Source organism: Oryctolagus cuniculus, chromosome 7, assembly GCF_051225735.1.
Source record: "Oryctolagus cuniculus isolate XC-2025 breed Fujian yellow rabbit chromosome 7, ASM5122573v1, whole genome shotgun sequence".
NCBI lineage: Eukaryota > Metazoa > Chordata > Mammalia > Lagomorpha > Leporidae > Oryctolagus > Oryctolagus cuniculus.
Window position 1 is genome coordinate 118,718,682 of NC_142873.1, and position 25,617 is coordinate 118,744,298.

Genomic DNA, 25,617 nt, shown 5'->3' on the forward strand with positions numbered 1-25,617 from the left:
CTTCCATCTGTTGATTTACTCCCCAAATCATTGCTACAGCCAGATCTGGGGCAAGCCAAAGACAGGAACTCCATCCTGGTCTCCCACATGGATTTCAGGGGCCCAGGTACTTGGGCCATCATCTGTCTTCCCAGGAGTATTAGCAGGGGACTGGATTGGAAGGAGAGAAGCCAGTACTTGAACTGGTACTCCCATATGGGATGCCAGTATCACAAGTGGCAGCTTAACCCACTGTGCCACAATGCCAGCCCCAAATAAATAACTTTTTTTTTTTAAAATAAAGATTGAGGCGCCACCTTAGCTCAATAGGCTAATCCTCTGCCTGCGGCGCCGGCACACCGGGTTCTAGTCCTGGTCGGGGCACCGGATTCTGTCCCAGTTGCCCCTCTTCCATTCCAGCTCTCTGCTGTGGCCCGGGAGTGCAGTGGAGGATGGCCCAAGTACTTGGGCCCTGCACCCCATGGAGACCAGGAGAAGCACCTGGCTCCACCTGGCCAGCGCGGTGCACTGGCCGCAGCAGCCATTGCGGGGTGAACCAACAGAAAAGGAAGACCTTTCTCTCTCTCTCTCACACTGTCCACTCTGCCTGTCAAAAAAAAATAATAATAAAATAAAGATTGATTTATTTGAAAGGCAGAGTTACAGAAAAAGAGAGAGATCGAGATCGAGATCGAGATCTTCCATCTGCTGGTTCACTCCTCCCTGCCAAATGGCCACAACACCCAGAGCTGGTCCAGATGGAAGCCAGGAACCAGAAGCTTCTTCTAGGTTCTTCACACGGGGACCTAAGGACTTGGGCCGTCTTTCCAAGGTACATTAGCAGGCAGTGGGATTGGAAATGGAGCAGCTGGGAATCGAACCAGCACCCATATGGGATGCTGTTGTCACAGGCTGCAGCTTAACCCATTAGGCCACAACGCTAGCCCCATAAATAACTTTTTTAAAAGAAAGCAATGCGAGTGTCTTGGGAAAAAGAAAATTTAAAAACTTTCTATTAATTTATTTGAGAGTCAGAGAGCATACCCTGCCATCCACTGGTTCTCCCGTGGAGGTGGGAGAACCAGTTATTTGAACCATCACTGCTGCCTCCCAGGATCTGCATGACTGGGAAGCTGATCTGAAGTGAATTTGTTATCAAACCCAGGCACTCCTGATGTGGGATGCAGGCATCTTAATTGCTCCAGCATCTTAATTGCTAGGCCAAGCATCATCCCCAAGAAAAAAGAAATTTTAATTGGTAATCCTCTTACCTTTCCAAATCTTGGTTCTGGATATATTATATAAATTCTGTCTGCTTTGGTTTTTGTAAGAACTTTTTTGCCTCTATTCTGGAGTGGTGCTTCTTGAGGGCATGCTAGTCTACCAGCTTTAGGAGGGATTGGAAAACCCTGAATGTGTGTCATCTGGAGCTTGAGACTTGAAGAAACCTTGGCTTAGAGAACTTTATTCCATGATGAGTAAATGGGATGATTGTTGGTGCTGGACAAGAAAGCATAAGAAATGTGACTATAGGGGAGTGACTTGTCTAATTTGAGCCTCTGCTCATCTGAAAAATGGTACCTCCTGGGTTTTGGGGAAGAATTAAATTATTACGCATGTACACAGTTCCCTAGTGACTGGCACAATCCCAGGTACGTATTTGCTAGGTGCTTAGTAGGTGTGTTTATCCTCTTTTTGCCACTCACTCATGTTCTCTCATCTGAACTTACCTAAATCTCCTTTATCATCTCTCTCCCACTTCTGCCCTCTGTAACTGCAGTTTACTGGGGACACCCTAAGGAAATAAGAACTGGACAGTGATCTACATTTTTATTCCTGGATTAATGATCTGTAAGTCCCAAACCTTAAATCTAAGTGGAAGAATAGATCCTATATGTAAGATAGCACCTTTAAATCCCAAGACAGGGGCATTTAGCCTGATGGTTAAGATGTCCATGTCCCAGATCAAAGTGTCTGTTCATGGCTCCAGCTTCCTGCTGATGCAGACCTGGGGAGGCAGTGGTGATGGCCTGAGTGATGGTGTTCTTGCCACTCACATGGGAGACCTGAGTTTCTGTTCCCTGCTTCAGCTGCCAGCCCACGGCATTTACAGGTGTTGGAGAGGGAACCGGGATTAGGAATGCTGTCAGGGCATCCTGTCCCTCTTTCTCTCTTCTCTCCTCCCCTCCCCCACAGATAAGTACAATTAGAAAAAAATTATTAGACAATCTCTTATGAAAATCTTTTTTTCTGTATATTCTACATATGTGAATAACTAGGAAGTTTAATGCAGGGGACCACAAGAAATGTCAGCTTTTGTAGAATAGTTAGGTTACTATTTACTGCTTATAACGTGGAAGGAAAATATGTTCTAGGAAAATAATTTGCAGACACAGACTTGAGACACTATAAGGATACTTCAAAAAGCTCATGAGAAAATAGAATTGAAAGGATGTGAATTTATTTTAGTGCAAGAAATATTTGAAATCCTTGCATAGTTTTTTAATAATATGCATTTTCTACATATTATGGAAAATTTATCTCAAAATAAACTCATACCTTTAATAACATTTTTCTTTGAGTCTTTCCCCTGTAGTAGCAACTTGCAGACTGCCTAGACTGCCTACATTGACTTCTCCATCTCTTAAACACAATTTTGGGAATTACTTTCTTGAGTCTATCAGAGCAGATATAAGATCTGCATATAATTACCCCTGAATTGCTTTTAAAATATTTTTAAAACAAGACTGAATCATAAGATTTAATGAAAGTTTGTATGAATTGCTTGAAACTTGAAATCAAATATTCATGTTTTCATGTGTTTCCTGAAACACTTGATATATATGGTCCTAATTGTAACTGACTTTAGGTAATATACAGTATTTTAAATCTTCATGGAAAAATCAATTTGCCATCTTAATTTTTCTAATTATTAATCAGAAATTTAAAGGTTCTTCTGAGTGCATTGTTGGTTAATAGGACACTGCAATAATTGAACTAAGCCTTAAACTAAACTTGAAGCAACGTTGAAAGTCTCTTATCCATTAGGCTAATAATTTCCTTTATCTATATTTGTTGAGTCAGTGGGCAGAAAGGAGCTTATCACTGAACCAGCAGGCAATAGGCACCTCCCTTAGAGGTTTTGCTGCTTTCAACAAAGGCTTACATTTATTAATAATGTGTCCTTGTCAAGTGGGAGAGCGGTTGGGTTTGCTCTCTTTTTTAAAACTCAGCAAAGATAGTTGCCTGAATAAGTACTAAACTCTGTTATTAATTTAAAAGGTGGAATGATGGTGTTTTAGAGCTTACTTGCATGGGTTAGGTGAATACTTTTTTGTGTACTTAGCCTCCTGTCAAGATGTTGCCTGTGTTTAGGTTGGTTCATTTGTATTTTCCAAACAATCAAATTTCTGGATATAGGTAGTGACAAATATATGAACATAATTCATTATAATTTACAATATAAAAGGCTTCACACAGAAAAATAGTTTTCCCTAAATGATCTTTATGTTAAAACTAAAGATCTTTGCTGAACTCTTGGATTCACAGAGACAACATTTATCAATTCTGTGGAAGACTTGCATTCCAACAATTAAAAGTACTATCTTAGCCTTCAGAGTAAGTAAATATCAAGCCTTACTCTGAACAGTTTGTGAACAGATGAAGTTACAATCATAACTATTTTAATTTCTAGTGTTTTTGTGACACTATCAAGTTTTCCTTTGTAGTTATAGCACAGAAAGATTATATGTTTAAGCCAGAGCCTCAAGTATTGAAGATTAATTATGAGTGTCTATCTCATAGTGTTGTTTTGATAATCTTAAACTAGCCAATTCAAAAATCATAATTTAACACATCAGGTCACTTGTGTGTTATTCTTGGATAACTGAATAAAGTTTGGTGTTATTAGTCATTGTTCAGGTTAAAGTGATATTTAAGAACTGTGACCAAGGTGCCAATGTTGTGGTATAACAGGTGAAGCCAGGCTGATGCTGGCATCCCATGTTGGGGTATCAGTTTGAGTCCCAGCTGTGCTGCTTCAACCCCAGCTCTGTGCTAATGCCTTTGAGAAAGCAGAGGAAGATGGCCCAAGTACTTGGAACCCTGCCACCCATAGGGAGACCAAGATGGGCTTCCTAGCTCATGGCTTTGGCCTGACCCAAACTTTGCTCTGTGTCCATTTGGGGAGTGAATTAGTAGATAGAAGATTGCTCTGTCTCTCCTTTTTCTCACACTCTGCCTTTCAAATGTGTGTGTCTTTAAAATACATACATACATAAAAGAATTTTCTTCTTAGTGCCAAAGTTATACATCTCTAACAAATGTTGACTTTACAGAAATGCTGTAAAATATTTCAAAAATATTAAACATTTTTCTACTTTAAATGAAATTGACAGAGTATCATAATAAAGGATGGTAAAGACATTACCTCCAGTAGTCAAAAAGGCTAAAAATATGGAGGTTTTATTATTTAATATACTTGAAAAACACAGTAGTGCTAGTTTTGAAACAATCTGTACTTTTTGCCTAGAATTTCCTTAGTCTTCTTGACCCTTGTCTGCGTGGTTGTTCTCACTGTGTATGTACAAGGACACTCAGGCTGGCTCCTCCCCCTCTCCACTTGCATACTGTCCTGTTCTTTAAACAAGATTTATATCTATCTTACAGACTTTATCACCAACTCTAAACACCTTGTCTATAACATAGCCGGCTTTTAAGTATGTTTCTAATCCTTTTGGGATCCCTTATCATTAATGGGTACTTCATATCATTTGGATTTGACCTCCAATGAGAAAATAGCATATTCCATTCCAGAGCTCTCATTAAAAGCCCAATGCATTCTATCTGTCAGGAGCGATTTTACAACAGGACAGTTGTGAGCTGCTTTGCATGTGTTGCTCAACATGTAATTCTTGCCAAGGACAGGCTCAGCTCAAAGTGATGACTCAAGATATAAAACTAACCTAAGTAGGGGCTTATGTCACTATTTCCCCCTTGTGATTCCCTCTTTCTTTGTAAAGTTGGCAGCCACTTCCTCAGCATGGAGCGTTGCTCTAGCCCTGGCGTGTAGCACATCTGTTCCCTCCTTTCTTTTCCTATTTCCTTGTATTGTTTTTGACTTTTTGTTCCCTCCTTTTTAAAGACAAGAATGTTAAGTATTTAGGAAGCAGCATGGTTGTTTTTCACCTGTTAAGTTCTAGATAGTTTATTTGTATGTGTGTATATTTTTAGTTGAAAGGCAGAGCAACATAGAGACTTTTATCACTAGTTTACTCCCCAGATGCTTTTAATAGCTGGGGGTGAGCTAGGCCAAAGCTAGGAGCCCAGGACTCTACCTAGGTCTCCCACTTGGGTAGCAGGGGCCCAAATACTGGAGCCATCACTTGCTGCCTCCCAGGGTGCACAGTAGCAGCATCAGAGGTGGAACAGGGAACCAAACCCAGGCATTCTGATATGGGATGTTGGCATCCGAAACAACCTCTTAACCACTACACCAAATACCCACCCACTAAATAAAGTATTTTTTTAAATGATGTTTTAAAACTGTCTAAGGGGAGCTGGCATTGTGGTGTAGTGGGTTAAGCCACTACTTGGAACACTGGCATCCCATGTGAACACTGGTTTGAATCCTGGCTGCTCCACTTCCCATCCAGCTCCATGCTGATGCACCTGGGAAAGCAGCAGAAAATGGCCCAAGTGCTTGGGGCCCTTGCCATCTCTGAGGGAGACCTGGCAAGAGTTCCAGGCTCCTGGCCCAGCACAGGCTGTTGCAGCCATTTGGAGAGTGAACCAGAGGATGGAAGATTGATCTCTGTCTCTCTCTGTATCTCTGCCTTTCAAATAAATATAAACAAACAATAGAGAAATCTTAAGAAACTGTATAATGGCCATACACATTATGTATTTATTATAGATAATTAGGTACAACTCTATTTTGAAATCTTTTTAGAATTATGTTTTGAAATTTTTAAAAAGCATTTATTCTCACTTTGTTTGAAGGGCAGAGAGAAAAGGGCAGAGACAGAGATCTTGCATCTGCTGGTTCACTGCCCAATGCCTGCAGTAGTGGGGCCCGGGTCAGGCTGAAAGTAGGATCCTAGAAGTCAGTAATCTGAGTCTCCCACGTGGGCAGCAAGGACCCAGTTACTAAAGCCATTTCTTGCTGCCTACCAGGGTAGGCATTAACAGGGAACTGGAATTAGAAGCAGAGCTGGGACTTAATCCCAGGCCCTCTATGATATGGGGTGCAAGTATCCCATGTGGCATCTTAGCCACTGTGTCAAATGGCCACCCCTGAAATTCTTAGACATATTTATATACTCACTTTTTAAAATAATAATAATCATTGAATTCATTTTTGTTAAATAACTTTAAAAACTAGCTTTATTGAGATTTAATTCACATACCATAAAGTTTACCCAGATAAAGTGTACATTCACAGAATTGAGTCACCATCACCACTGTTTAATTTTATAATATTTTCATCACCCCAGAAAGAAACCTTTTATCCACTAACAGTATTTACTCTCCTACTTATCCTTCCCTCTGGCAACCACAGATCTGCTTTCTGTGTCCTTAGATTTGCCTATTCTGGGGTCCCAGCACTGTGGCATAGTGGGTAAAGCCACCATCTGTAGTGCCAGCATCTCATATGGGTACTAGTTCGAGACCTAGCCACTCCACTTCTGATCCAGCCCTCTGCTATGGCTTGGGACAGCAGTGGAAAATGGCCCAAGTCCTTGGGCCCCTGCACACACGTGGGAGACCCGGAGGAAGCTCCTGGCTTCGAATTGGCTTAGCTCTGGATTGGTGCATCTCCAGCCATTGTGGCCAGCTGGGGAGTGAACCAGCAGATGGAAGATCTCTCTCTCTCTCGATCTCTCTCTCTCTCTGCCTCTGCCTTTCAAATAAATAAACAAATCTTTTTAAAAAAATAAAGATTGACCTATTCTGATCATTTCATGTAAACAGCAAGATACAATATCTGGACTTTTATGTTTGATTTCTTTTACTTAGCATATGTTTTTGAGTTTTGTTCATATTGTAGCATCAGTGTTTGGTTCATTTTTAGTGCTAAAAAATAGTGCATTATATGGATATAACACTTTTTGTCTATCTGTTCATCAGTTTTGATGGGTATTTGGATTGTTTCCACCTTTTGGCTGTTACCAACAGTGCTTCTTGGAAAACTTGTGTGTGAGTTTTTGTGAACATACATTCTCATTTCTTGTAGACACAGCTTTGGAGTAGAAGTGCTGTGCCCTGTGGTACTGTGGTTAACCTTGAGGACCTGCCAAACTGTTTTGCAAAGTGGCTCCTCCATTTTTATAATCCCACTAGTACTGTATGCAGGTTTTTATTTCTCCATAACCTAGCCAATATTTGCTGTTGTCTGTATTTTACTCGTCCTAGTACCTGTGAAATGGTATGTTGTAGGGCTTTATTATTGTTAGCATTTTCATTTTATTTCAAAGAGAGACAGAGATGGAGTTAGATCTTGCAACTGCTCCTTCACTTTTCAAATGCCTGCAACAACCAGGACTTGGGCAAGCCAAAGCCCAGAACTTAGTTTGGATCTGCCACATGGATGACAGGTACCTGAGTACTTGGACTGTCACCTGCTGCCTACCAGGTAGTGCATTAGCAGGAAACTAGATTGGAAGCAGAGTGCCAGGACTGGAACTTGAAGTAGGACCAGCACTCTGATGTGGAATGTGGGCTCCAAAGGGAGACTTTAAACACTGAACCAAACACCTGTCCCCTCATGTTGTGGTTTTGATTTGCATTTTCCTAATAGCTAATGACACGTGGCATCTTTTCATGAACCACTTGTAAATCTTCTATAGAGAAACATCTGGGTTATTTGTATTTGTGCTTTTTTTTTTTTAAGATTTATTTTATTTATTTGAAAGGCAGAGTTACAGAGAGAGGTAGAGACAGAGAGAGAGGTCTGCTATCCTCTGGTTCACTCCCCAAATGACCACAATGACTGGGGCTAGGCCAGGCTGAAGCCAGGAGCCAGGGGCCCAAGGAGTTGGGCCATCCACCACTGTTTTCCCAGGCTCATTAGCAGGGAGCTGGATCAGAAGTGGAGCAGCTAAGACTCAAACTGGCACCTGTATGTGATGGTGAGCTGCAGGCCAGGGCTTTTACCCAGCCCTAGTTGTTGAGTTTTAAGAGTTCTTTCATATTTTAGACACAAGTTCTGAATGAGATTCATAGTTTGCAAATATTTTCCCCCATTCTGTATATTTTCTTGTCACTTAATGATTTTTTTGATGCATAGAAGTTTTAATTTTTTTAAAAAAAGATTTGTTTATTTGAAAGAATTAGAGAAAGATAGAGATCTTCTATCCACTGATTCACTCCCCAGATGGCTGCAACGGCCAGAGCTGGACCAGGCCTAAGCCAGGAGTCAGAAGCTTTTTCTGGGTCTCCCCCAATGGATAGCAGAGGCCCAAGCACTCAGGCCATCTTCCACTGCTTTTTCCAGGCCATTAGCAGGGAGCTGGACTGGAAGTGGAACAGCCAGATCTCAAACTGGCACTCCTATGAGATGCCGGCATTGCAGACGGCAGCCTTACTGCTGTGCCACAGCACTGGGCCCAGAAGCTTTAAATTTTGATGTTCACTTTATCTGCCTGCTCTTTTTTAAAAAAGATTTATTTATTTAATATTTAATAGAGTTATAGAGAGGGAGAAGGGGAGGAAAGTGTGGCAGGGGAGGGGGATTTAGAAGGGGAGAGATCGAACTTCCATCTGCTGGTTCAATCCCAAATGGACACAATGGCTATGATTGTACCAGGCTGGAGCCAGAAGCCTGAAACTCCATCCAGGTCTCCCAAATAGATGGCAGGGGCCCAGGTATTTGGGCCAACTTCTGCTGCTTTCCCAGGAGCATTAGCAGGAAGCAGGATTTGAAGTGGAGCATCTGGGGCTTGAACTGACACTCTTACTATCTGCTGGCATTGCTGGCAGTGGTTTAACCCACGATGCCACTATGCCAGCCCCTATCTGCTTTTTCTTTAGTCACTTGTGCTTTTCTAAGAAACAATTATCCAATCCAAGTGCATGAAAATCTTGTGTTGCATTTTTGTATCTGATATGAAGTAGGGTTCCTTGTCTCAGTTGTTTGTTGAAAAGACCATCTCTCTCAATGGAATTGCTTTTCCATCTTTGTTAAAGATTAATTTAGTCAATTGTTATCTTTCCTGAAAATTGGTTGACCATAAATTCGTTTGTAGAATCACAGTTCTTTTCCGTGGATTGTGTATTTATCCTAATGCTAGTGCCAGGTTGCTCTGGAGTATGTTGTGAAACTGGGAAATCTGAGTCCTTGAGCTTTGCTCTTTTTTTTTTTCCACACCATTATTATTTTAATTACTCAGGGTTCCTTGTGTTTTCATGTGAGTTTTGGGATCAGATTATCAACTTTTGCAAAGAAGCCAACTGGAATTTGGACAGTGATTGCATTGAATCTGCAGACCATTGTGGGGAGTATTGCCCTCTTAGTAGCATGAAGTCCAACCCATGTACATGAAATGTCCTTCCATTTTTAAAGTCTTCATTTAATTTTCTTTCAATGATGTTTTATAGTTTTCGCTGTGTAAGTCTTATATTTGCTATACTTTTTATTCTTTCTTGATATTAAGTGAAATTTTCTTAGTTTTATTTTAGGATTGTACCTTGTTAATGTATAAAAGTGTGATTCAATTTTGTATATTAGTGGGCCGGCACTGTGGCTCACTTGGTTAATCCTCCACCTGCGGAAGATGGCCCAAGTGCCTGGGCCCCTGCACCCACATGGGAGACCAGGAGGAAGCTCCTGGCTCCTGGCTTCGGATCGGTGTAGCTCCGGCCATAGCGGCCATTTTGGGGGTGAACCAATGGAAGGAAGACCTTTCTCTCTGTCTCTCTCTCTCTCTCTCACTATCTAATTATATCTGTCAAATAAATAAAAGAAAAAAAATTGTATGTTAGTATTGCATCCTACAACTTAGCTGAACTCAGTAGTTCTAGTAGTTATTTTTAGTGGATTCCTTAGAATTTTCTAAATGCAAGATAATGTCATCAGAAAATAGGAATGGTTTTATTTCACCCTTTATAATACAAATGCTTTTAATTTCTTATTTTGTCTAACTGCCTCACCACTCCAGTGTTTAATGGAATTTAATGTTGAATGGAAGCTGTGAAAACAGACGCTCTTGTCCTTGTCTCTGATTCTAGAGGACAACATTCAGTGTTTCTTGATAAAGTGCTTGTTAGCTGTAGGTGTTTTTGTAGATGTCTTTTGTTGAGTTGGGGAAGTTCTCTTTTATTTATTTGAGAGTTTTTTTTAAAAAAGAAAAATTATTATATTATACAGTTTTTTCCACATCCATTAAGATGATCCTTTTTTGCACTTTATTCTGTAATATGGTATCTAAAAATTGTTTGATTTCTGTATGTTAAAAATAATCTTGCGTTCCTGGGACAAATCCCTTTTGATCATGGTCTAAAATCGTTTTAGTATGTATCGATTCTGTTTGTTAGTTTATTATTGAAGATTTTTATGTCAATATCCATAGGAATATCAGTCTGTAGTTTCTGTCAGTTTTATGTCTTTTTACATTATTTTAAATTTTGTAGAATATACTTAATGTAAAATTCACCATTCTGCCCAGTCTTAAGTGTACAGTTCTGTGACATTAAGTACTTTCACATTGTCCTGCTGCTATCACCACCATCCATCCCCAAAATATGTTCATCTTCCCAAGTTGAAGCTGCGTACCCATTAGACGAGATCGGGCGCATTCAGAGTGGTATGGCCGTAGACCCGTATACCCACTAAACACTAACTCCCCATTGCTCCTTCCTCACAGGCCTTCCCAACGTTATTTTGTCTATGGGCTTGACTACTCTGTGTACCTCACTAAGTGGAGTCATAAAATACTTGCTTTTGTGATTGGCCTGTTTAGGTTCATCCGTGTTTGTAGAAATATCAGAATTCTCTTTTTTTTAAGGCTGAATAAATAATTCATTGTATGTGTATAACACATTTTCTTTTTATCCGTTCATCCACCAGTGGACATTTGGGTGGTTGTTTCTACCTTTTGACTGTTGTGGATAATGCTGTGGTATTTGTTGTTTTTTTTTTTTTTTCCACTATCATACTATTAATTCACTTTGGCAGCACAGTTTTACATGTTCAAAGCAATATACAGAGGTCACAAACTCTCCACATCCTTGCCAACAGTTATTTTCTGTATTTTGTTAATAACCACCCTAATATCTGTAGATGCCCAGTCTCTCCCTTTTAAAAAAATGATTTATTTTTAAATTTATTTGAAAGAATGTTACAGAGAGAGGGGAAGGGAGGTTTTCCAACCACTGGTCACTCCCCAGATGGCCACAATGGCTGGAACTGAGCCAATCAGAAGCCAGGAGCTTCCTCTGGGTTTCCCATGTGGGTGAGGAGGCCCAAGTTCTTCGGCCATCTTCTGCTGCTTTCCCTAAGGTGCATTAGCAGGAAGCTGAATCAGAAGTGGAGCAGCTAGGGCTCAAACAGGCACCCAGCACTGCAGGCTGAGGCTTTAACCTGCTGTGCCACAGCGCTGACCCCTCTGTCTGGTTTTCAATATCAGTGTAATATTGGCCACATAAAATAAGTTGGGAGGGGCAGGTGCTGTGGTGTAGTGGGTAAAGCCACTGTCTGTGGTGCCAGCATCCCATATGAGTGCCAATTCGAGACCTGGCTGCTCCACTTCTGTGGCCTGGGAAAGCAGTAGAAGATGGCCCAAGTCCTTGGGCCCCTGCACCCACATGGGAGACCCGGAGGAGTCTCCTGGCTTCGGATTGGCCCAGCTCCAGCGGTTGTGGCCATTTGAGGAGTAAACCAGCAGATGGAAGATCTCTCTCTCTGCCTCTGCCTCTCTGTAACTCCACCTTTCAAAAATAAATAAATAAATATTCAAACGAAATAAGTTGGGAAAGGTTCCCTCCTCTCTCTCTGTCTCTCTCTCTCTCTCATCTCATGTTAAGAATGTGAAGGATTGATGAGCATTCTTAAATGTTTGGTAAAATTCACCAGTGATGGTGTCTGGTCCTGGGCTTTTCTCTGTGAAAAGTTTTTAATTACAGATCATCCTCTTCACTTGGTGCAGGTCTTCAGATTTTGTTTTCTTTTGTTAGTTTTGATGACATCTTTTTCTAGGCGTTCGTGCATTTTATCTAGGTTATCTAATGTGCTGCTGTACAGTTGATAGTATTCCTCATAATCCATTCTTTATTTTGGCAAGGTCAGTAGTCATGTAGTCTTACATTCATGATTATTAAATTATGTTTGAGTCATCTTTTTTATTGGTCATTCAAGCTAAAGATTTGTCCATTTTGTTGATATTTTCTTTTTTTAAAGATTTATTTATTTATAAATCATTTTTTTCTTTTAAAGACTTATTTATTTATTTGAAAGGATGCATTACAGAGAGAGAGGAGGAGAAATAGAGAGAGATCTTCCATCCACTGGTTCACTCCCCAGTGGCTGCAATGGCCAGGGCTGGGCCAGGCTAAAGCCAGGAGCCACGAGCTTCATCCTAGTATCACATGTGAGTGCAAGGGCCCAAGCATTTGAGCCATCCTCCACTGCTTTCCCAGGCACATTAGGGAGCTGGATCAGAAGTGGAGAAACTTAAGGGGCCAGCACTGTGGCATAGTGGGCTAAGCCTCTGCCTGTGGTTGACAGTATCCCATATGGTGCCAGTTCCAGGCCCAACTCCTCCTCCTCCAATCCAGCTCTCTCTGATGGTCTGGGAAAGCAGTAGAAGATGGCCCAAATCCTTGGCCTCCTGCACCCATGTGAAAGACCCAGAAGAAGCTCCTGGCTCCTGGCTTTGGATCAGTGTAGCTCCGGCCATTGCGGCCAATTGGGGAGTGAACCAGTGGATAGAAGACCTCTCTCTCTCTCTCTCTCTCTACCTCTCCTCTTTCTGTGTAACTCTTTCAGATAAATAAATTCTTAAAAAAAAAAAAAAAAAAAAAGAAATGAAGCTTGGACTTGAACCAGTGTCCATATGAGATGCTGGTGCTGCAGATGGGGGCTTAGCCCCCTATGCCACAGTGCTGGCCCTGTTTGATCTTTTCAAAGAACCAACTTTTAGTTTTGTTTATTCTCTCTATTAAGAGAATTGTTCTGATTTCCTTTCTTCTACTTGCTTTGAGTGTAGTTTGCTCTTCTTTTTCTGTTTCCTAAGGTGGGCGTTTAGGTTGAGATCTTTCTTCTTTTTAAATATCCATATAGGCATTAACAGTTTAAAATTTCCCTCAACTCAGTGCTTTTGTTATATCTATAATTTAATTTTAATTTTAAGTCTTTTTTTAAAAGATTTTTATTTGTTTTTTATTTATTTATTTATTTATTTATTTATTTATTTATTTTGACAGGCAGAGTGGACAGTGAGAGAGAGAAAGGTCTTCCTTTGCCGTTGGTTCACCCTCCAATGGCCGGCGCGGCTGGTGCTTTGCGGCTGGCGCACCGCGCTGATCCAATGGCAGGAGCCAGGTACTTATCCTGGTCTCCCATGGGATGCAGGGCCCAAGCACTTGGGCCATCCTCCACTGCACTCCCGGGCCACAGCAGAGAGCTGGCCTGGAAGAGGGGCAACCGGGACAGAATCCGGTGCCCCGACCAGGACTAGAACCTGGTATGCCGGCGCCGCAAGGCGGAGGATTAACCTAGTGAGCCACGGCACTGGCCATTTATTTATTTGAAAGTCAGAGTTACACAGAGAGAGGAGAGGCAGAGACAGAGAGAGAGAGGTCCTCCATCCGGTGGTTCATTCCCCAATTGGCCACAACGGCCGGAGCTGTGCCAGTCCAAAGCCAGGAGCCAGGAGCCTCCTCCAAGTCTCCCACATGGGTGCAGGGGCCCAAGGACTTGGGCCATCTTCTACTGCTTTCCCAGGACACACAGCAGAGAGCTGGAATGGAAGTGGAGCATCTGGGACCCAAACTGCTGTCCATATGGGTTGCTGGTGCTTCAGGCCAGGGCGTTAACCCACTGTGCCACAGCGCTGACCCCCTTAAGTCATTTCTAATCTCCCTCGTGATTTATTCTTTGACCCATTGGTGACTTATGAATGTGTTGTTTTTCCCATAAATTTGAAATTTCCTTCCACTGTTTTATTCCATTGTAGTGAGAACCTACTTTGTATGATTTTGCTCCTTTCAAATTAGTTGAGGCTTTTTTAACACCTGGTATGTGCTGTATCCTGGAGAGCATTCCTTTGTTATTAAGAACCTGTATTCTGTACTGGTGGAGTGTCTATAAATGTATTTTAAGTGTACTGGCTTACCTAGTAGTATCAAGTCTTTTACTTCCTTATTGCTCTATTGCCACCATCTGTTTATTATTAAAAGTGAGATATTGAATTCAACTATTACTGTGTTTATTTCTATCTTCAGTTCTGTCAGTGCTCCCTCTATGTTGGATCTGTGTTGTTTGCATTTATGTTTATAATTTTGTGTCTTCCTAATGGATTAGCCCTTTATCACCTTCCTTGAATATAGTATCACTTGAATATAGCCTTCCTTGAATTAAGTAACAACTTTTAACTCAAGTTGTTGTTTTTTTCCTGATATTAGTATAACCACTTCAACTCTCTATTGGTTGCTGTTTTTATGGTATATCATTTTCAGTCTTTTTATCTTCCTATTGTATTGACCTTTTTATCATTATGAAATGTCTTTCAGTCTCAGTAATGTATTTCTTGTCCTTTTTTTTTTTTTTTTTTTTTTTTTTTTGACAGGCAGAGTGGATAGTGAGAGAGACAGAGAGAAAGGTCTTCCTTTTGCCATTGGTTCACCCTCCAGTGGCCACCACGGCTGGCACGCTGCGGCTGGCGCACCACGCTGTTCCGAAGGCAGGAGCCAGGTGCTTCTCCTGGTCTCCCATGTGGGTGCAGGGCCCAAGCACTTGGGCCATCCTCCACTGCACTCCCTGGCCACAGCAGAGAGCTGGACTGGAAGAGGGGCAACAGGGAAAGAATCCGGTGCCCCGACTGGGACTAGAACCCAGTGCGCCGGCCCTGCTAGGTGGAGGATTAGCCTATTGAGCCTCGGAGCCGGCCCTTTCTTGTCTTAATGTTTGTTTTGTCTGATGCTAATCAAGCCGCTCCAGTACCTGTTTACATTGCTTTTTTTCCTACCACTTTATGTCTTTGACTCTAAAGTGTGTCTGTTGTAGACAGCATATAGTTGAATTGCATTTTCTCAACCCATTTTGCCGGCCCCTTCCTTCTGCTTAGCATGTTTAGTCTATTTACATTTAATGTAATTACTGGTAAGACAGGATTTACATGTACCATTGTGCTGTTTTTTTCCTTTATATGTCTTATGCCTTTTGATCCTCTGATCTTTCATTATTGCTATATCTTATATTAAATATGTGAGATCTTCAAAAACGTTCAGGAAAATGCATGCTTTGAAAATTATATGCATGAGTTTTAAGAATTTTTGCACCAAAATAAACTTGTTTCAATTCTGTTTTTCCACAAACTTTTAAATGTACCCTCATACATATTTTCTAGTGTAGCATTTAATTCCCTTGTTCTTTAACTGTGTGTCTTTTTAAGTTTTCTTAGAGGTTGACTAAAGGATAAAGGTAATAACATCTTAATTTACAGAGAAATTTCAAATGGCATCTTTTCATGAACCACTTGTAGATGTTTTTTTAAAAATATTTATTTTATTTATTTGAAAGAGTTAAAGGGAGGTAGAGACAGAGAGAAAGAGAGGTCTTCTATACACTGGTTCACTCCCCAAATGGCCGCAACAGCTGGACCTGGGCCAATCCAAAGCTAGGAGCTTCTTCTGGGTCTTCCACGTGGGTGCAGGGGCCCAAGCTCTTGGGCCATCCTCTACTGCTTTCCCAGGCCATAGCAGAGAGCTGGATCAGAAGAGGAGCAGCCAGGACATGAGCCAGCACCAAAGGAGGAGGCATAGCCCACTATGCCACATCGCTGGCCCCTTTTTACTTTCTTAATGATTATTTTGATGCATAAACATTTTAAATTTCGATACTTTATCTGCTCACTTTTTTAACATTTATTTGACAGTCATAGAAAAAGAGGGAGGCAGTCATATACATATATGTCTGTATATCTCTATCTATCTATCTATATACAGAGAGAGAGAGAGAGAGAGAATGAGAATCTTCTCTCTGCTGGTTCAATCTCCAGATCACTGCAGTGGATCTTGTTGGACCAGACTGAAGCCAGGAGCCTGAAACTCCCACCCAGATCTCCCACAGTAGGTGACAGGGGCCTAAGCACTTGAGCCATCTTCTGCTTTCCCAGGAGCACTAGCAGGGCCCTGGATTAGAAGTAGGGACTTGACCAATATTCTGCCATGGATGTGGGTGTTAGAAGTAGCAGCTTAACCCCCTGAGCTACAACAGTGGTCCCCTCTTCCCCTTCAGCCCTATCTCCAAATATAATCACGTTGGGAGTTAGCGTTGGGAATTAGGACTTAACACGTGAATTTGAGGGGAGGTTCAAAACTCAGTGTATAACAAATCATCTGATGATAATAAAGATCATTTTTTGCCCTTTCCCTAAGGAAACTCTTAGTTTTTATAGCTGCTAGATGCATTTGCTGATTTCATATGTAATTTGATCTATTAACACCATTAAAATGATAGTTAATGATAGTTATTCTGTAGGATGTACAACCACTTCAGAGTCAGCCAAATGAAGTTTTTGTTTTTATAAAAGCTTAATTCTGTTTTGAACCTAGGTTAATGTATTTAAGTGTAGCAGATGTGCAGTTTTAAGACTATTCTAAATTTTTTGCTCTTCAAGTCCCCTCAGATTCCTTTAAGTAAAATTGGCTTATTTACGTATTTATTATTTATAGCACTTAGGAATTAAATGTGTTTCTGAAAAGAGTTGTACTTTAAAAACTGAATTTTCCCCATACATTGTGATTCCAAGCCTATTTAATTTCACTGCCCCCAACATCAACCCCCCAGTTTACATTATCTTCTACACCTTACTGTTTCCTGATTTTTGTCTTATTTTATTCTGGTTTAGCCTGAAAAAATAATACATTAAATTCCTTTGATATGGGCTTGAAATTAGCTTTCTTCTGTTGCTTTTATCATTGATGCTTTTTATGACTGTATTGTGGTCTTGTTGAGTCAAAGATGACTTTTTCCAGTGCAATGGTTTTATTTTGTGGTGATGGAGTTATAAAGTGACTTATAAACAGAAATGTCGTCAGGGTGTCCCCTAGCGAGGCTTGGTCCAGGTTCTTGTCTCCACACTAGAAGGAATTCAAGAAAGAGAACTAGGTCAAGGTGAACAAGAAGCAAGATGTATGTAAAGCAGACATACCCACTCAGGGTTAATAGTGGGCCACCTCAAAGAGAGAAAGCCACAGTTAGCAGGGTTGGGCTGTCCTTTTATACACTTTGGAGGTATGGGGTAGCATCTGGAAGAGCATACGGTACAGAAACATTGTTCTGGCCTTTTGGGAAAATGGTCTGATACAGGGAACATTGTACCTGTCAAGAAACTGAATCTCAGAGAAACTACTTGGAAGGCAGAAAGCTGGAGAGGGAAAGGGAGAGCCTGGACCCTTCAAGGCTTCTAGAATATTTTGAGATGATTTGGGGGTGATCTTCGAAACAAAAGAAGGCCATTGAGGTATTTTAGGTTAATTTTATAAAGATCAGTGTGGAGAGCAAATATGTGTGGGTTTAGAGGAGACCAGTTAGGAAGCTGGTGAGATAGCTTGGGCTGGGAGGTAGCTGTGGAGATGGACAGACAGAGACTGGAAAGAAGTTTCGGAGGTCTGATCACCAGTCTTGGGAGTGGCAATAGGAGAACAAAGCATTAAGGATGATTCCCTGGCTTCTGGCTGTGCTGCCTAATGGATGTGGAGCCACTGAGATGGAGAACATGAGAAGTGGATGGGGACGAAGGGGAGGAGCATCACAGGTGTGCTGTGGGGCACAGCTCAGCGGGGAGGTGCAGCCAAACATAGATGGAAGGGGATGGAGCGTGGAGTCTGGATAAGCTCACTCAGGGAGACAGCCCAGCACTGAGGTCTAGGATGGCTGGGAGGGGAGGGTCTCCCAGAAGAGGAGTCAGGCTACAAAGAGCCACACCCATGGGACAGAGAATCTGATGTCTCAAGAGGAGGGAAATCCAGAGGGTCAGATGCTCCTGACAGGCAAACTAGGGACTAAAGCATGGCCGCTGGTGATGATGACAAGCTCAGTGGTGACCTGAGTATCGGTCCCTCTGGAGGCGGCAGGGCCTCTGGAATGCAGGTTGCGGTGGTATCAGGAGGAGTCAGAGACAAGGAGATGAGGACAGGACACAGAGGTAGCTCTTTGAAGAAATGTGTCCCTCAGTGAACAGAAAGGGTGAGGATGGATGGTTGGAGATGAACGGTGGATGTTCAGCAGTGAGAAATTGAGAATTCATTAAGGAAGGTAGATCAGAGGTCATTCACAGGGAGGAAGGAGGGAGGCCAGGATGATAAAAGTTGAGCCTATTTGAGATAGTCTTGAATGAAAAATGTGATTTTGAGAAAGATGTAATCTGCACTATTAATAGCTACCGTGGATCTGTTAAATTCTACCGTAAATGTGTTAAATTCCAGATTTTTACAGTAGTCACTAATTTACTTACTTGCTTTTTACCTTATTCCCTTTTTGTCAGAAGAATGATGAAAATGGAAACTGCTCAGGGGAAGGAATTGAATTCCCTACAACAAATTTGTATGAACTGGAAAGCCGTGTTCTGACTGATCACTGGTCCATCCCCTACAAGCGGGAAGAATCGCTAGGCAAATGCCTGTTGGCTTCCACCTACCTGGCAAGACTCGGTAAGCTGACCTCGGGACACCGGAGGAGGGCTTTTTCATGGGAGGCCCGGGTTTGCCCTTAGCTCTTGTCATTGCCTGTCTGTGTGAACTTGGGCAGTCATTTGTTCTCCTAGTCTTTGTTTCTCCCCTGTGGAATAAAAACTTTGAACTAAATCTTCTAGCTCTAGTAGGGTGGAAGATTATTTAAAACAAAATTGAATAGATTTATGAAAATTGAAATGAATTTTCACAGAAGCTTGGAGTACTTTAAAGATCAATTTATGGGGCCAGTGCTGTGGCGCAGTGGGTTAAGCCGTTGCCCACAATGCCGGCATCCCATATGGCCGCTGGTTCAAGTCCTGGCTGCTCTACTTCCAATCCAGCTCCCTGCTAGTGTGCCTGGGAAGGCAGTAGAAGATGGCCCAAGTGCCTGGGCCCTTGCACATTCATGGGAGACCATAAAGAAGCTCCTGGCTGCTGGCTTCATATTGGTCCAGCTCTGGCCATTGTGGCCATTTGGGGAGTGAACCAGTAGATGGAAGATCTCTCTGTCTGTCCCTCCCTCTCTCCCTCTCTCTCCCTGTAACTCTGCTTTTCAATAAATAAAATAAATCTTAAAAAAATCAATTTAGCAGTATTTTTTAGGAGAAGAAAGTAATGTTTCTCATACATTCTTTGCTGACCAAGTACCCAACTCCGGTGTATGTGCTTTGCAAATACTAAGCTAATGCTGATAAAATACCACTAGTCGGGAAGAATCAGTGTCAATATAAGGAGGCTTCTCTGCTAGAATTCTATGTATGAATGAGAAAATAATTTATTTCTCATTGAATTCAGTTATAACATGGATAGGGCCACAGTTTGGGGGAATTTTTTTATTATGATGATTGGGTGTAGTTTACTCCCATGATTAAATAGGCAGTATTTTGACTAGGGTTGTACTTAATCCTCTTGGGCTTTTATTGTGCATTGATGACCAGCTTCTCAGCAGCAGTGTGATTGAGCACCTCTTGGGGTCTGAGTGCATTGCAAGGTGGTGGGACTGTAAAACGAAAATGTGTCCTACAGTGTTCTCCACCATAAACAGAGTGTGTTACTGAGTTTAAGAAACGCGTTTCTTACAAAGTGTAAACTTACAGTAGATTCATTGGTGCACTTAGCAAGTACTCAGTACTTACTGTGTGGTTTGTGCCCGGCACAGTTCTGTATATTTTATTGTACAGATGTATCAGTTTGTCTTAGGAAAGAGGAGAGGCATTTATTGACAGTGTTTGTGTTTTGGGGGCTGTTAAGGCACACAGTGCTGGCTGGTCAATAGCTGCTGCTGTTTTATTCGCTATTTAATCTGACGTGGAAACCACACTCACCCATTTCAGTGCTGATAAGTGGCTGAACGCTGTGTGTCTTAACCTGTTCCTTCGTTAGAATGTGTATGTTCTGCCTTCAATAATTCCTCAAGTATCAAGGTTTCTGTAATAAGTAGTCCCATATACATAAATTTGGAATGATAAATGTCTTTTTTGCAAACTTCTGAAAAATCTAAATAAGGCATATCCTTTCATTTATTTTGCTAAGGTCTTTGTGAATCTGATGAAAATTGCAAACGATTTATGGACAGGTGTATGCCTGAAGCATTTAAAAAGGTAAGAAAAATGTACAGATCTGATTTTTTTTTTAGTGGGGGTGAAGATAGACAAGCTTTATGTTTTAGTTTTTTTTTAATATAAAGTAGGTTTATGAATCTTGTTCAAGCAAGGAGTCTTTTAATATGAAAAAAGGTAGCTCTGAATTTGGTGTTTATTAGTGACTTACCTCTTTTACATGTAATTGCACTTGTCATTGGTTGAACATATGTTTTACTATTGTTAAACAGTTTAAGACTTAATTACTCTAGGAAAGTGCACATCTTCGTGAACTAAGGATTGTGGCACTTGAAAGACAGTATTCATCAGAACTGACCCACTTCCTGTTTAGTGTTTTGCTGACACAGACGCATGTGCTTTAAACAACTGCAAGTTGGACTGGATTAGATGTTCTTCCTGACAGGGGGACATGCACAGGGCAGCATCTGAGCCAGAGCCAGACTGAAATGTCTGCTCCTGTTCTGGTCACATCTCTCTTAGAAAGCAGTTTTTTTTTTTTTTTTAAAAAACAGCAGGAGCAGGCGACCCCAGGAACCGTGTTTGTAAAACAGGCCTGGCACAGCATGCTTGCCTTTTCAGAACATGAATCGTAAGCACAGGGACTGAGTCAGTTGTAGACACTGCTGTTTTCCTCAGCATTTAACCAAGTGTCTGGCTCATAGGCTCATAGAAAGAGCTCGGTAAATGAATGAGCTCGTTGAATGGAAGAGTGAGCCTTCTGTAGTCTTATACTTCTGGATTTTGACATCCATTTTTGTCCCATATGCAAGTAAGCTCCTAGCACTACAGATGGGTAAGGTTTGTATTTATCTTCAAACCCAGTGAAACAAACTGTCTGTTTGCAAATGATGATTCCCATCTGCATTTGGTAGCTAGAAACTCTTTTTGACTCAAGGCTTTAAAAAAAAATAAAAATTAATTTCAGAAACAAAAGTAGCTTTGTCTTTGAAAACATGGAGAAATCTTTTTAGGTTGTTACTTGGGTAGAGATTATATGAATATAGAATCGAGATTTATCTTCATTTTAGATGTATTTATCTTACAATTTGTAGTTTAAAATAATTTTGGATTTTTATAAACTCTTCTAAGAATTATAGTAGCTTTTTAGAAGTAATGGAGTTTTTATAATGTTACCATATTTATGGATAAATTTATAGAGAAGGAAATGCAAGTTTGAAGTCATGGAAGAGAGCTAACTTGTCTAAGGAAAGGGTCTTTAGGTAGAAGATCTCAAGATACGGAAAGCTCCAAATCAAGTCAGGTTACCAGCAGATTGCATTTCGGGGGCTTAATACTCCACCTTTGTACAGAGGTGCCTCAGAGAACTGTTCCTTGTTAATAAGCCCTGGGCTCGTGGTACAGTACATGGCCAAATGACTGGTGGTTTTTTCTGTGAAACTGCAAGCACAGAGGTACCCTGCATTCTGTTAATTCTGACATTGTGAACCTAGAGCTATCTGGGTTCTCTTCCCCATCAGTTAGGCATCTCTCTCTTAAGAAGCCACAAGAATTAGGGAATTAGGTGAGCCTCAGGTTTGAGTGCCACAAGACTCGGTAGGACTTGTTACAATTGATAGTAATTGTTTCCTGCTAGGGTGGCCATCCCTCTCCCCTCTTCCTTAGGCTTTTCTTCCAAGCTGCCTCAAACACTGCTAGAAGTAAGGGTCTACATACGTGGCTGCATGTAAGTGCACAGAGGAGCAGCCTGAGTTCTTTGCTAGTATATTCAGGCAGGGAAAACCATCTAGGTTTGGCCGTAGTGCAGGGTTTACATCTAAACCCTGTGTGCATATCTTCCTCACCCCTTCCAGATGGTAGACAGAACTGCCTTTTTTCAGTAAAAAATGAACAAATGAACAAATGACATGATGCCTGAGGGAGTGGTGTTTGATCCATGAACATTTGCACTTATTATATGAAACTTCTTAAATGTTAGTCTTGGCTCCTTTTTGCTTTATTATTTAACTTTTAAGAATAGGAGGAATAGTCGGGCAAAAAAAAATCTTAAAAAAACAGTAACTCATTGGTTTATATAAAAATAGCCTTAGGATTTTTACTCATTTGAGCAAGTAATACAGCTAATTGGTCTGTAGAGAATCTGAAACGGAGGCTGTTCCCTGCAGCTGGCGGGTTCTTTGAGACTGCTCACTTTAAGGGATTCTCAGTGTGGCCAGTATGACCTTGTTAGCACGCAGTGGCTTCCCTCTGAATGCAGTCTTACAAAAAGGTAAAACCAGCACACCGATTACAGTGAAGCCTTTGGATGTCTCAGTTCGTGTTCTGGCAGTTATTCCTGCATCAAAAGACTGAGCACTGGGGGAATCCAGTTTGTCTCCTTTCTAACTAAGAAGCTTCCTATTTTAAATAAGATACACCATGTTTTTTTTTTTTTTTAATATTTGATGTTTATGTTTAAGAAACAGCAGCTAAGAAAACAGTATTAGCAATGTCTTCTCACTTAGAACTATTTTAGATTCACTTAAACATTTAAAAAATTAAATATTACTTTTGCACATATGAAAAGGAAAATATAAGCAAACTAAATGGACAAGGTAGCCTAGAACTTTTCCACATCCAAGTCGTGCTATTGTCTGGTCAACAGATGAAGTTGTGGTGCTATTTCTGAGATGTTAAAAATTGTAAAAGAAAATGTATGTTGGAGTCCATGAAATGTGGGGGTGTCCTCCAAAAAGTTCATAGGAAATGTGTATTATGAAAGAGCTGTGCATGGGTTTTAATGTTTTGAACCAAAATGGGCATTTTTTTCACAAACTTTTTAAAATACTCATATATTATACCCATTGATAGTCCACCATCAGGGTATATTAATGCCTTACCATTTAAGAAATGCTTTCGTGTTTGTTGCATCTTTTGATCCTCGTAAGATCTGTGTGTAATGGACAGGAAGTGTGCCTCTGTAGAGATGAGAGAACTGAGCCTCAGGGAACTCAGTGGATCCAGTGCCACACAGCTAGGCAGCAGTAGTACAGGAATTGATCTCGAGTTTACTCTCTCTACCATGTGGCCCCCTCTAGTAGTGATGGAAAAACAGAGGAGCAAATACAAGTTTACTTTGAAACAAATGGCTTATATGCAGTGGAGCTAAAATGTCAAAGCAAACCTCTATGCAGACTTCAAAATAAATGAACACGTGGAAGGACTACAGCTGTGGGTCTTTTAAAGCAAGTTGTCTGCATCAAAACAAGTTTTTTGGTTATAATCTTCTGATTATTTGAGATTGACCTGGTAATTTGTAGATCTTGTTTTTTTAATTTAGATTCTAGATTACTTTTTATGTTTTTGTAGCTCCTGACCTCAAGTGCTGTTCACAAGTGGGGGACTGAAATTCATGAAGGAATCTACAACATGCTGATGCTATTAATAGAACTGGTTGCAGAGAGAATAAAGCAAGATCCAATTCCCATTGGTCTCTTGGGTGTACTTACAATGGTATAGTATATCAAAATGAGCTACTTTGTGTTTTGATTTTGTTTAAAATACTTAACTATTCTGTGACTCGTAATTGAGAGAGCATCATTTTATCATAAAAGGTAGTAACTTACCTGTTCGTTAGAATCCCTGTTTTTTATCTGAAAAAGAGAGCAGTGGTCTTGTGTTTTCAGTTGAAAGAAGAACTTGTGTCACTTAATGGGCTTTCCACCTGCCAATTAATAGCTTTCCCTTGTCCCTTCTTGATTATTCACATCTAAAATACTTCCCCAGAGTACTCACATGGTCTGGTTTCTGACCTTTTTTCCCTCCTAACTTACGTCTTCACTGCGTCTGTCGCCCAGCTCTGCCTGAGGCAGCCCTAGCACATATGGGACGTTGGCAAAGCCTTGCCTTGAGCCAGAGCTGTCGTGCTGTTGGCTCCTCCTCTCCCTTCACAGTGAGCATTGAACAGGACAGGAGAGCCTCACATCTGTCCTTTGCTCTCTGAATTAGCTACCGCCTGTGCTTTGTAGATACTCCTGAAAGAGTCCCTTAATGAAAAGTCCAAGGCTATATTTTTATCTTCTTTTCTAATGCTAAAACGCGTTGCTATAGAAATAATGTTTCTCTGTTCTCTTTGAATCTAGGCTTTCAATCCTGATAATGAATACCATTTTAAAAACAGAATGAAAGTGTCTCAGAGGAATTGGGCAGAAGTGTTTGGAGAGGGAAATATGTTTGCTGTTTCACCTGTATCTACTTTCCAAAAGGTAAACAATTTTGTTTCATCTTTTTATAGAGCACTGTGTTGAAAAAGATTTTTTGTGCTCTAAAATGATAGCTTATGTGAGAAAACAAGATAATCTGTGAAAAATGACAAATATTTCATAAGCCTCATAAAATTGTTTATCATTTTCCACATATTATGTACTTTTCCCATAGTTGTTAGCTAATATCATGTAGAATTTTATAGATTTTTTTTAAAGATTTATTTTGTTCATTTGAAAGGCAGAGTTACAGAGAGAGAAAGAGAGAGGGGGATAGAGAGAGCACTTCCATCCACAAGTTCAGTCGCCAAATGGCCACAACAGCCAGGGCTAAGCCAGGCCAAATCCAGAAACCAGGAGCCTCCTCTAGGTCTTCCATGTGGGTGCAGGAACCCAAGGATTTGGGGGCCAACCTCTGCTGCTTTTCAGGTGGACAAGCAGGGAACTGGATCGAAAGTGAAGCAGTCAGGACTCAAACCAGTGCCAGCATTTCAGGCAGCAGCTCAGCCCGCTGTGCCCCCGATACCAGCCCCTGATTTTTACAGATTTGAAATGATGTTGTGTGATATGACTTCAGTGTGTTATACATTGGATTAGCAGAACCCTAATTTAATTGATGTCCCAGTTTCTTACAGATATTTGACAGATAAGAGCATTTGAAATAACTACTTGTACATAGGAAAAAAATCTAGTAGTCAATCTCAGATATGTAATTTTTTTAAGTTCCATAAGCATTAATACTTTTGCTCTTTCAAATCAGAACCAATATATATATTTTTTTATATTCAGAGGTCTACAGTTTGCCAATTAACAATGCACACATAAAGAGTCTGTAATCTGAACAGTCCTTTAGTTCAAACATTGTCTTTTTTTTTTTTTTTTTTTGACAGGCAGAATAGATAGTGAGAGAGAGAGACAGAGAGAAAGGTCTTCCTTTGCCGTTGGTT

The 25,617-nt window shown here is 40.8% G+C and overlaps 1 protein-coding gene across 9 annotated transcripts in view; it reads left to right on the top strand.

Moving 5' to 3' along the window:
* USP24 (ubiquitin specific peptidase 24) overlaps positions 1-25,617 on the top strand; it is a 153,630-nt gene that overhangs the window by 21,135 nt on the left and 106,878 nt on the right. For 7 of the 9 annotated variants that reach the window (XR_016211007.1, XR_016211008.1, XM_051856430.3 and 4 more), the window contains exons 2-5: positions 18,684-18,849; positions 20,404-20,471; positions 23,778-23,921; positions 24,551-24,673. Coding sequence is in view for 5 of the 9 variants with exons in the window: in XM_051856430.3 (XP_051712390.3) it covers positions 18,684-18,849; positions 20,404-20,471; positions 23,778-23,921; positions 24,551-24,673 (501 nt within the window). In the remaining 4 variants the exon portion in view is untranslated. The remainder of the gene's footprint in view (positions 1-18,683; positions 18,850-20,403; positions 20,472-23,777; positions 23,922-24,550; positions 24,674-25,617) is intronic. The other 2 variants (XM_089300564.1, XM_089300567.1) reach the window with 1 other exon arrangement.